General features: G+C 34.1%; 1 protein-coding gene across 5 annotated transcripts in view; it reads left to right on the top strand.

Annotated features, from left to right (window-relative positions):
- Window positions 1-12598, top strand: part of Klhl5 (kelch like family member 5) — a 74350-nt gene extending 61752 nt beyond the window's left edge. For all 5 annotated transcript variants that reach the window (XM_026385379.2, XM_026385359.2, XM_026385369.2 and 2 more), the window contains 4 exons: window positions 2706-2868; window positions 5851-6063; window positions 7850-8021; window positions 11809-12598. In XM_026385379.2, coding sequence (XP_026241164.1) covers window positions 2706-2868; window positions 5851-6063; window positions 7850-8021; window positions 11809-11865 — 605 coding nt within the window. In that variant the 3' untranslated portion in view covers window positions 11866-12598. The remainder of the gene's footprint in view (window positions 1-2705; window positions 2869-5850; window positions 6064-7849; window positions 8022-11808) is intronic.
- Window positions 12599-12988: the final 390 nt, after the last annotated feature.

Raw genomic sequence — 12988 nt, 5'->3', positions numbered from 1 at the left:
AAAGAACAGTTTTTCTGGTTTAGGCTGCCTTGGATGATCTCTACCAGGTTTTCATAAATCTGTGGTGGGCTGGCAGGTTGACTAAATGATCTGGGATTGCCTTATTCACATGTCTGGTAGTTTTAGGCAGGTTGTTGGCCTGGCCAACAGCAGCAACTGCCCATATGACTCTAATCCTTCAGCACATTAGCCCTGTGTTCCTTCACATGGTGGCATCACAGGCTTTTGAAAGCAGCAGGAGAATGCAAGCCACACTGCTCAAAATTTCAGGCCTCTACTTGCATTATATTTGCTAATGCCTCACTGACCAAGACAAGTCCCATGGGCAAGCCTAGGTTTAAAAAGTAGAGAAATAGATTCCTGTTCTTCAAGAAAAGACCTACAGTCACATTGCAAAAAGATGTAAATTCAGAGAATGAAGAATCAGTGGCTTTATAGTCAATTTATCAGATTAGAAAAGGTTTATAATAGTTGGAATAAAGAATTTTATAGGTCACTATAAAAGATGGATGCATAGCAATGAAAGCACAGTTGAATTTAGCTAGCATGGTATATACTCAATTTGTTAAATTAATACTAGGCACCAGTGTGGATAAAGGCTGCTCAAAAAAGCCAATAGCCAATAATAAATGCTATCTAGGAATAAAGACTGATGTGGTGACAGGAACAAGAAAACAGCAAAGGGACAAGGAATTCTACTAGTTGGTAATTAGGTTTCAGTGAAAGATATTAAGTTTCAGTACAGGAGTAAAAGCCAAAGAGTTGGGCTAAGGGACACTGAAAGGAGGAGTTTAAAATTAATTATATGAAATGTAACAAAGAAAACTGTAAAACATTACTCTGAAGTCCATAAGATCAGCTAATACATAGGCACAGAATAGAACATGTATCTTAAGAACAAATCAGATTTATTCATTTTTGTTTTGTTTTGTTTGTGCTGCTGGAGATCAAACCCTTGGCCCTGTAAATTCTGAGCTACACCCCTAGACTCTGAATGAGAATTATAAATTTGGATTTACTATAAACAAGGGTTGATAGTTTAATTCAACTACATACTTCTTCTACCATGTAAAGAGAAATCTAATTCTAATTTAAGGTAAATATAGTACATAGAATATAATGATTCATGATTTGTGCCAACTGGATTGTGCATGAAATGCTATCATGAGTTCCAGGTGCCATATGAAAGACATTGTGAACCATAGCAAGTTAGAGGATGATAGTCAATAGTTTAAATGTCTTCTTTAAGTCCTAATTCAAAATTTTTGTTTCATTTATTCAAAACAACCTTGGTTTTACCTTAATAATAAGTAAATTTTATAAATTTGAGCTCACTTTATTTAAGAAACACTCCCTTTATCTCTTCATATGTGAAAATTATATGAAGAGTTCATTTGAAAAAAAGCTTCTACAACTAAAATTTCTTTCTCAAAGCTATTATTTAAGGGGTTGGAGTAGGAGGACTCTTTTTCCTTTACCCTTTGATTAATTATATATTACATGTTTTCGTAGTACATCTAAAATTGGATATGTTATATAAAATTGGCAATATATAAATATTATAAATATATACCCATACACATATATATGTAATCTCCAGTAGTCAGCACTGTGGGGCACAAAACATGATATAAAAAATGAGTGAAATAAAATGTTACTTTGGGTTATACATGAAAAACAAATATTTTAATCTTATCTAACCATGATCTCACAAATTAAAATATATTTGTATTATAAAAAGTTTTTTGCCCTCAAGTTTTTTACCTCACCTGGCCATAATCATGTCCTACCTCTTTTCAAAACCCTCTATTGGCTCTTCTTCTCATTAAGAGTAAAATCCAAAGTCCTCAAACAAGGTCAGTGTACTTATTTCTGACTGCCCTGTGTGATGTGACTCTGCACTCTTCCTCCTCACCTACACTCACCCCCTCAGTCTCCCTGCTCCGCCAAACTGGCCACGTGCTGTACCTCACACACACCGAGCATTGCTCTGGGCCTTTGCTTATGCTGTTCCTTCTACTTCATCTTATCTTCCCAAAGATAACTCCATGTCTGATCTCCTAACTTCATTCACTCATCAGCTCAAATGTCACCTTATCAGAAAAGTTTCCCTTGGCGCTCTCTACCCTTTTATTTTACTCCTTATCGTGCCTGTGTCTTAAAAATATAAGGTCCAAATGGGTCTTACATTTTCAGGAGACACAAAATAGATATTTTTTACAACATCTGGCAAGTTCTATTAAATGTCTGGCACTTAGTAGAAACCCAATAGATAATTGTTGAATCCAACTTGACTCCCTGGCAGTGAATCAATCAATTGGCTTATAACAAATCTAACTATAGTAAAGTATCATTAATTTGAATTAATAGGAGGAAAAGAATAAATTTTTTTTCAAATATGTCTTAAATCCAGAATTTAAAAAAATGTTTTTGGCACTGTATCTGGTATAGTTTTAAATTAACTTTCCACTGTCATGCCTGGAAATAATAGTTTCTAAAAGCTTTAAGAGCAGAACTACAGTGCTATTTTATCCCTACCCACCTACCCACTAAGAGGAGCAATGAGGAAGGCAAATATCTAAAGTACAGATTTTTGATTGGTTACATTTATATGTCTTAGGTGTATTATCCTTGGAGTTCAGCTTACATGTGATGTTGGCAGCAAATATTCTTGGCAGTCATCACCTCTCCCTGTCTGTGTGTAGGTGTGGCTGTGTTGGAAGGTCCCATGTATGCAGTAGGCGGACACGATGGCTGGAGCTATCTGAACACAGTAGAAAGATGGGACCCTCAGGCTCGTCAGTGGAACTTTGTTGCCACCATGTCCACCCCCAGGAGCACAGTCGGTGTGGCAGTACTAAGTGGCAAGTAAGGAAGTGCTTAAAATTCATTAAAACACTATACCTGAAATTTATTAAGCAGTTATCATTTCCAGTTTAAAGAAATGCATAAATACTTCAAGTGATTTAAAGAAACTTTTTAAACAATGACTCTTTTTATAATTTTAAAAACAAATGAAAGCCCATCATTGGGCTTTCATTCTAATGTGCAAATGCTGTCCATTTTTAATCATCATTTAGAGTGAAGAGATTTTTATGTAAATAATCCATATTAAAGTTTAAACCAAAAGGTCAAAACTAAGGGAAGACTTGAGTTGTTTTTTTTATCTCTTTTTTCATATTTTCAGATTCTTTGATGGCTGACTCATCTACCAAGTAGCTATTAAAAATGTAAATAATACTGTCAAAATCTGATGATTTATATATATACCTTTAAAAGTATATGGTCTTTTAAAAGTAGGGCAGTCTGTTTCTATGTTCCTCTAAAACTTCCTTCTGTCTTCTCTACTGACTTGTCTTTAATTTGGCTCCTCATCTTTTAAAACTTGGTAAACTGGCAAAACCAGAATGGATTTGGAAGGAGGCTCTCTCTTGCCTCTCATCTGCTATAAATAAACTGATTTAGATAGACCTTCACCCGTATTTCCTGGTTATTCAAAAACTAAATGTGAAACTTTTTCACTCCTTTCATCTGTAAAATGAAGCCCTCCATGAATGTTAAATAAAAATTTTTGTTGCATTCATTTTGTATTATTATTTCCAGAAAGAGAAGAAATCAGAAAATAGAAACCTAGAATTGTTAGTAGAATTGTATTTTAAGAAAATACACATATCTGTTCTCCTTACTTCTCCCTTCCTTTATTTTAGTTAAAGAAATAACTTACAAATGTGTCACTATGTATATTTACTAACTTTGATACAAACATCAACCATTACAAATCTGAAATAAGAAAAAAGAAGAAAATTAAAACAGTCCCTTGTTTATTTAGACCTTTTTTTTTTTTTTGAAAGAGAGAGAGAGAGAGAATTTTTAATATTTATTTTTTAGTTTTCGGCGGACACAACATCTTTGTTTGTATGTGGTGCTGAGGATTAAACCCGGGCCGCACGCATGCCAGGCAAGTGTGCTACCGCTTGAGCCACATCCCCTTGTTAGACCTTTTGGGTTAAACTTCAGGGATTAGTTTGTTGGGTGAATTTTTGTTCAATGTCAAGTTTCTGAGCTCTTATTTCTAATAGAGGACAAAGGAACAACCACCTTCTTTCTTTAAAACCTGATTTCCAGAAATAAAAATAATTTACTTCCTTACCTTTCTTTGTCCCCTAATGATAAGTCAATATTTCATATTTTACCTGCTGGAAATTTAATTAATTGAATATAATTGATACAGCCTTGAATAACTTCCTCTTTTCTTATTTTATAATGTTCAATGGAACAAATGTAGTTGTGTTTATGTTTTATGCGATACATTCTATATCTTAAAGTTTCCAAAATATTGAATTTTTTCTTTCTATGGTATTTGACAGAAAGAAGCTTTACTTAGACTTTCTTTCTTCTCTCATCAGGCTACCTCTAAATTGTTGTTAAGATATTTTTAACAGTAATATCTTAACTTTATTTTAAGTTCAAGTTTAAATTTTATAAAAATGATATAGAAGAATAACTCAGTTTTCAAGAACATCCAGCTTAGTTCTGTTTTCTTTTGGTTATCTAGTAGTATGAGAAAATCCTGATTCACAGATAAAAGGTTGAAATGGCAATAGTTATTTTAATTACTAATTTAATTGGAGTCTCAGGAGACTCTTCCATTAGATTGCTCAAATAATTTGAAAGTAGTAGGAAAATTTTTGTTCTAAGTTGAATATCAAACAGTATCAGCCAACTACTTGCATTCTTGATCATAAATTTAAAAGTCTGTGAAGATCTAAATCTTATTCTAAAATACATAGCTCAATATTATCACAAGTTGATGGGCTGGGGTTGTAGCTCTGTGGTAGAGTACTTGCCTAGCACATATGAGGCACTAGGTTCAATCCTCAGCATCACATAAAATAAGTAACTAAGTTGACATAATTTCCTGTTTTTATTGTAGTAGATACTGTCATGTGAGAAGAGAAATGAGTTCTAAATCTTGCATGGAATTTAATTGAGTCAGGTGATATTTTTGAAAATTAAAAATTCTATCAAAAACTTTAATTTCAAATGAACCATTTTGGGAATACCCCTGCCCCATTCATCTGTAAAATCTATTCTTAGAAGACAACTTTAAAACCATTGCTTGAGATAATGATTCTTCATGAAATGTTAACAACACATTTAATTCTTAATATTAACTCAGTATAAATGTTGTTTGTACAATTTTAAGATCTGCTAAAAATGCTTTTTTCTAAAAGAACACAAATAGAGACAATTTTTCTTTAAATACTTATATCATGCTTACTACATGCTAAGCACTGTAATTATTAATAATACTGTGATATCATGCTTATAGATGATGAAATTGAGGCACATAGAAATTAAATAAATTGTCCACAATCACAAGGAGTAAGTGAAGAAACTAGCATTCAGATCCAGATAGTCTGGTTCAAGAATTCATGCTCTTTATCACTGGACTATATAATTTTTACAGGGAAGACTCATGGTAGAGGGCCCCAAAGCCTTCTCCATGTGTGTGTTTTATCTATTCAAAGACACATTTTTTTAACATCTCTAAAATTACAATGCCTGTTGCAGTCAATGGTGACTTATCAAAGAGATAGCAGCTATTAAATAGTTGTCACTGCTTTCATGTGCAGTTATGTTTTCTTTTTCATGTATACAGGGTGATATATAACATATACAAGTGTCATTTAATTGTTAGATGTCTTATTTCTTAATGGCACATAAATTGACAGTGTCTCTGACAACTGGGCATCTTAATTCAATGAAATACCATAAGAATAGCCTCTCTGTCTTAAGGAGAGCAACAGCACTATTTCTTATTTATCATTTCTTGTGTTCTTTTTACAGACTTTATGCAGTTGGTGGTCGTGATGGAAGTTCTTGTCTCAAATCAGTAGAATGCTTTGATCCTCATACTAATAAATGGACACTGTGTGCACAAATGTCAAAAAGGAGAGGCGGCGTAGGAGTAACAACCTGGAATGGATTGCTGTATGCTATTGGAGGACACGATGCTCCTGCATCCAACTTGACTTCCAGACTCTCTGACTGTGTGGAGAGGTAATTTTCTGAGAAGGAAAACTAGGGGGAAAAATCAAATATAAGACTCTAGTACCTCCAGGAAAATTGATAACTCTACTGAATATCCATCATATGCGGAATGGTTCTTTGGGAGTTCTGTAGGCATGGATTGTCTGCTCTAGCCATCTCTTCTTCTGTCTGCCAGCAGCCTATACTCAGATTCTTTTCTCATCATGTTACTGCTACTTACTTAAACTTTACCTTAGAATTGATTACATAAATTATTAATTGAAGCATATGGCAAACATTTATTTTGTGCCTGTTTTGTACTGGATGCTATACCTACTAAGAAAAGGAGCTTAATGAAGTTCAGAGAGAATGAACCTAAATAAAAAGTTAAAAGGATAGAGACATTTCTGACATATTTGTATACAAAATGAAATAATATAAAATTTTAAAAGGCTAATAATATCTCTCCTTTTTTTATGTGTGTGGTCCTGAAGATCAAACACAGGGCCTCACACATGCTAGGCAAGGACTCTTCCATGGAGTTATATCCCCAGCCCTCTGCAGCCCTTTTTATTCTGAGACAAGGTCTCACTCAGTTGTCCAGGCTGACTTCAAATTTGTACTTCCCCTGACTCAATCTCCTGAGTCACTGGAATTACAGGTGTGCACCACTGCACCCAGCAGAGGCTAGTAACAGATCTTAAAAAGCTTAATCAAGTCATTCAAACTGATTACACAAAGCTCAACTTTGGGGCCAGAGAGCCTAATACTGGGAGATTTGGATGGTACATGAGGTACCATGTCATACATTCATTCTAGTCTAGGAATGAAGAGTATTGAATGCATTTTAGAGGTAGAATCAACAGAAGCATGTATGAACTCTCTAAAGCAGAAAAGAATGTGGCTCATACAGGAAACTAAAAGGCAGCCGTTGTGGCCAGAGAGCAAAGAGCAATGGAGGTAGCGACAGGAAGGAGTTGGAGTGGATGGGGACAGATTATATAGGGTCTTGAGACATTATAAAGGATTTTGATTTTAAAGAGGAATTGTAAGTTAATGAGTGCCCAAGAAACAAGGACTTGATCATATTTTTTAAAGATGAGGGTGATTTATTAAATAAGTTGTGACTAGAAGGATAAAAAGAAAAATCAATGTTTGTTGATAATAATGAGCACTCTGTAGAATAATAAGACTTGGTTCTTTCTTGAGAAAGCAGTCAAGTTACACCTTGTTCTTCCTCTGTATGGGGATAAAACATGCTTGTCACATGTTATAATTCAGGAAGGGAATGTGGAAGACTTTATACACTTTACCCCATAAATTATGGGCTTACTATAGTACTATATCCAGCAAAATTATGGTCATTGATAGAAGAGGTATCAAAAGAAAAATAGGTCATCTTAGCCAGAAGCATCTGCTCATCGAGAGACCACTTTGGGTGTCTAGTTAAGATGTTTCATGAAAGGGACAAGAAGATCTAAAATGGGCAGCTACAAGATTGAGGGTATAAGTCATCATACATATAGCTTAATGTATTTGATTTTTCTACATTTTCAATAGGTAGCTTAAGGCCTTGACTTAGTTTTTAGTATTTATTTATGTTAGCTCCTTTTAAGTGTTGCACATATGCTAAATTAATCTATAATACTATAATTTAAAATATTTAAGAAAATACTGATCTTTTCTCTAAAACATGTTGAAATGATTTTTTTTTAGTTACATAGCAGACAAGAAGACAGACTTAAAGGACAAAACTATTTTTACATATAATATTTTGAGAACAATGTCAGCTCCAGTTCTAAAAATTTTCTTTCAGATATGATCCCAAAACAGATATGTGGACTGCAGTGGCATCTATGAGCATCAGCAGAGATGCAGTGGGAGTCTGTTTACTTGGTGATAAATTGTATGCTGTTGGAGGATATGATGGACAGACATACCTTAACACGGTGGAGGCTTATGATCCCCAGACAAATGAGTGGACCCAGGTATAGCCTTTTCATTTTCATTATCATACTCTCTTTTTGTGAAAATAATTTTTGGTAAAGAACCACTCAACTTTGTCCAGTATTGAAATGTATTACATGGATATGATAAGGTCACCTCTTGATTAAATAAGAAAAAACAAGAGACAATATTTAATTTTAAAATATAATTAAAATCCAAAATTACCTTCAAAGTATAAGTTAATACTCAAAAGAAATTATTCATTGATCCCATCACTTTCTTGGAAATGTTCTGGCACTGAGAGAGCTAATAGGGCCACAGGAGGGCTATCACAGAAGGAGGAAAAAGGATGAAAAATAAGAAGCAAGAACAGAATCAGAGAAATTTGAATAATTTGCCCATGTACGAGTAATACTTTTTGAATACAGAAGCATTGATATTTGAGAGCTGATTAAATTAAATAACAACCTGATAAGATGGCAACCCTAAATTACATTAATGAATAAGAAACTGGGCATGGCGAGCTTTTAAACAGAAAGAATTCCATATCTGTTTCTGCGGGAGCTAAACACACGTAAGAATCATCATCACCAAGACTAGAATCAGGACTTTGTGCTTATAAACACCCAGTTTATAAAAGACAATAACTGAGTCAAGGTTTTCTTATATGCAGGGAGCAATGGTAAGTATATCCCCAAAAAAACTTCTGAGAATCTGATTGTCAAAGAACTGACTTAGGTAGGTGAGAGAGATGTGTGCAAAAGAAGAACCTACAGTATGAGAGAGGGGATATTAAGTATATCTTCAGACAAAAGAAGTGATTGTTGGGATAGCTTTAGTGAGGAAAAAGTGGGATTTTTTAAAACTAAGCATCAATCTGAAGTGATCCAATTCAAAAGGTTAGAAATAAAGGAGAAATTGTGTGAGAAAACATGGAAGAAATGTCACTGACACAGAAATACACAAGACATATTGAGGGAAAATGGCTGGTTATAAACATGCATGCTAGAGAGGAGGAGCTTTTTTTAAAATATTTTTCAAAACATTTATTTTATTTACTTATTTTTTATGTGGTGATGAGGATCAAACCCAGGGCCTCACATTTGCTAGGCAAGCACTCTACCGCTGAGCCACAACCCCAGCCCGAGGAGGAATTATTAATGAAGAAGAGGTTGGGTCAGAGTGGAGCCCTATAAAGGCCAAGCTAATTAGTTTGGTAATCAGCAGCCAGCAGAGGATTTTACCAAAGAGAGTAATACTGTTGGGCTCAGTGTAAGTTGGGTTAGGGCAGGGCAGCAGAGATACTGGATAAAAGGAAAACATTTAGAAGATTGCTTCCATTGCAAGGCTACAAGTGTTAAATATAGATGAAGTCAAGAGATATTACCATTCCCGCCAACCAGTCCTTACAGACCCATGCTTATTAGTTGGACTGGGAGTGTGGCCTCTGAAAAAAGCAACAAAGGAATGATCAGAGAGAGTCTTAGGGCTAGTGGAATAAGATAGTCACAGGAAGGAGAGCATTTCAACTACATAAAGAAGAATGGAAATTCATCATTCCTGATGTTGTGGGGCCCTCTGAAAATGTGACATAAGCAGAAGCCACCACACAATTTAAAAAGTGTGGGAGCTAAAATAAATTGACATTTATTGTGCACATTATATGTATCATGCTGTAAGCACTTCACATTAAAAAATGTACTTAATCCTCTCAACAACCCTGGAAGGTGTAAGTGATCTTATTTCTACTGTATAGGATAAGGAACCTGAGACACAGAAAGGTTAAATAGCTAACCCAAGATCACATAGCAAATAAATGGTGGGATTAGAATTTGAGCCAAGGACTTTTTTTCACAGTGGAGATGACAGCAAGAGGGTGAGAGAGATTCTGGTAGAAAAAACTTTTGAGCATCTTCTTGAAAGAAGGATGGGAAACAGAATTAAGAGTAAAGACTGGTCATCCAGACTAGAGGGATAATATTACTTCCCGTGGCTTGAGGAAAAGATGAGAATATGAATACAATGGTACAGGGAGTTTTTAAGTGAAGAGAAAGGTAAGAAAAAGACTCTGATGCTACCTCCTTAATTTTATTTCTTAAGTAAATGATATATCTTGGAGAAAGATAAAAGGGATAAGACTGAGTGTTTGAATTAGAGCTGCAGGATTTCCTTAGAAATTACATGATTATTAAATAACAGATACAATTTAAAAGGCTTACAAAACATTAATTGTACTTGTGTTTAATGGCACTGGCCTATCCTCAGGTTGGCAAACAACTGCTCATGAGCTCAGTATAGCCTTATACATGCTTTTATAAATAAAGTTTTATTAGAACGACAACATCGAAAATAAATTACATAATTACCTGATATCAGCCTCCCATGATGGCAGAAGTAGTTGTGAATGACTATGAAGAAGTCCAAAACGAGGTAGAAACTCTCTTTTTCTGAGAAGTACTTGATTTAAGCCCTTATATCAGTTATAAGAAACTCTGTTAGCCAATATTTGATACTTGTTATAACAGATAATTAATACTTTATGCTAAAAATCAGCTAGTACCAAAATCAGTAATCTGGATCACATAGCTATTTTGCTTACATTCTACCACTAATTCTCTTTAAGACACCTAAAAACGTGAACGTATACCCATAGAATCTGAGAATAAATGTTTTTCTCTCAATGTTTAATATATGGACAAGAGGTAATTTATATAGGGACTGAAATGAGATTGCAAAGTCTCAAGCCACCACCTACCCCACTACCAGCCTTGACTCAAAGCACAAGGTGACTGCAATGTATTCCCGAAGTCTAAAAGCTAAGCTTTCTAGTTGGTTGTCATGACAATATCACCTATTGACAGTGTGGAGGCTTAATATCTTGGGGAAAATATATTGAGAAAAGCTGCTAAATACAAACTGACATTTGGTTTTAAATGATTTAGAGGTTATAGCTTCTATAATACTATAATAGATAAGATTTTAAAATAGGTTAATTGATTTTTTTCAAGGAGAAACAGTAATCAAAACTGATTCAGATGGAAAACGACTAAGAATTCTCTTACAATTAAAGTCTGGTCATTCTCAAATCTTCATGGGGGTGATGGTAGGGGTGGCAGAATAGGCAGTCAAACTAATTAGGAAGTCATCTTGCTATTAAAGATTTGACAGAAAACACTTTCTTATACCCTTATACGAATAATAACAAAGCAAACTTTCTTAGTATTTTGCTTTAGTCACCCCAACCCCAAATGCTAACATTTTAACACACCTGCATAGATTGTTACTGTGTTCAGAATACTGTTCAGCTTTAATTGTTGAACAAGTAATCTTTAATCTTGTCCAAACCTTAATTTCAGCTATGAATTGCCTAGTGTCTTGGGTATTTTTAAGAAAAAAAGAGGACAATAAGTGAAAGATGTAAGAATTGTTCCTTATCTATAAATTAAGATTATTGCTTAGATTCATTCAACAGGTTTGTTTCCACTCCTGCTAGAGGGTTGTATGGGTAGTATTTGTTTGGTGACAGCGTTACTTAAAGTGTTCAACATTTTTTTTCACATCCATATTGTTCAACATTTTAGCCAAATATAATATTTCATATAACTAATTCCTAAGCCATCTGAAAAAAAAAAACACCTTTAAAAAGAATGAGTACCACTAATCTGGTAATATGCCCAAAACCAAATAAGGCTGAAAATTTGACATCAAGAGGGGAGGTCACAGTAGGGCTGAAGAAGCAGGTCTTTACCAACAAATAAACTATGTCACTATTTCAATGGGAGTAATATCCTCCAAATCCAAATATATCTCTTTTTGTTTCTTTTTTAGGTTGCTCCACTGTGCCTAGGAAGAGCTGGAGCTTGTGTTGTGACTGTAAAGTTATAATTTAGTGCTTTGTTTTCTAAATGAAAATATCTTCTTCCTTTATTAATTTACTACAATTATTCTACTATCAGTGGATATGTTTTTAGTAAATGTGCAATATTCCTGGGCACAGAGTGCCTCATCTCAAGCTGAAATGTGGGGGAAAAAAAAAAAAAAAGCAAGGAGTGGATGGACCAGGATTAAAACTTTCATTTCTTAGTAAATCAAAACTACAGCTGGTGGATTGTGAACATATGTTCCTGACATGAAACATAAAGAAAAAAAGTGCTACTCCAAAACAATCCAGTGTTAACCAGAAATTTCATTTATTCATAGTTTAGCCCATTTTACTTACATTATCCAGATTGATTTTATAACAGCACAAACATCATTAAAAACTTCTAAAATATTATTTTGTAAGTTCATCATACATGAATTGCAGTAATTTTTGTTTAATCATAATCTCTACTTCTGACATACTGAAGACTATACTATCTAGTTTTTTCACCTACACTATATATGCTTTGGTTGTGGATTTTACCTCTAAAATTGGCGTAGTCCAATGGGGGGGGACGCTAAAGCATTAGAACAACAATGACCAAATAAAACAATATGATCTTTGGGGTCTGTTTAAATCTTCATTCCATTATATTTAGATTCATCAAGAATTACATGTATGATGTTCTTTAATTGAAATTTAAACATATGACAGTTTACATTAAATATATGCAAACTTATGTAGAGAAAATAAATATTATATGCCCTTTACTGTTCTTTAACCTAACTAGTATTTAATTACATGAATTTGTTTTGTTTCCTTTTCTATTACAAAAAAAATTGTTTGATTTGTCTTTTGATATTGACAGAACAGGATGTTATTATGTTCAAGTTTTGTGTTTGCCTCTTCTGACTTGTCTCTTACGTTTTGTCACAGTTAGTAATCCATCATGCATTTTTGTAATCGAGCAGTTTGGAGGGATCGGGCTAATTCAATATTTGAAAAATAAGTCTAATGTGTTTGTTACCCAAAGTTTTGTACATTTGTAAACTCTAATTACATCTGTGAATGTTAATACTCTCCCTGAATTGTGTATTGTTTGCAAAAAAATGCACGGGGCAGTAACATTTTTTTTATATTTCCTAC

The sequence above is a fragment of the Urocitellus parryii genome, chromosome 10 (genome assembly GCF_045843805.1).
Source record: "Urocitellus parryii isolate mUroPar1 chromosome 10, mUroPar1.hap1, whole genome shotgun sequence".
In the NCBI taxonomy this organism is placed as follows: Eukaryota; Metazoa; Chordata; class Mammalia; order Rodentia; family Sciuridae; genus Urocitellus; species Urocitellus parryii.
This window is presented reverse-complemented; position numbering and strand designations above follow the sequence as displayed.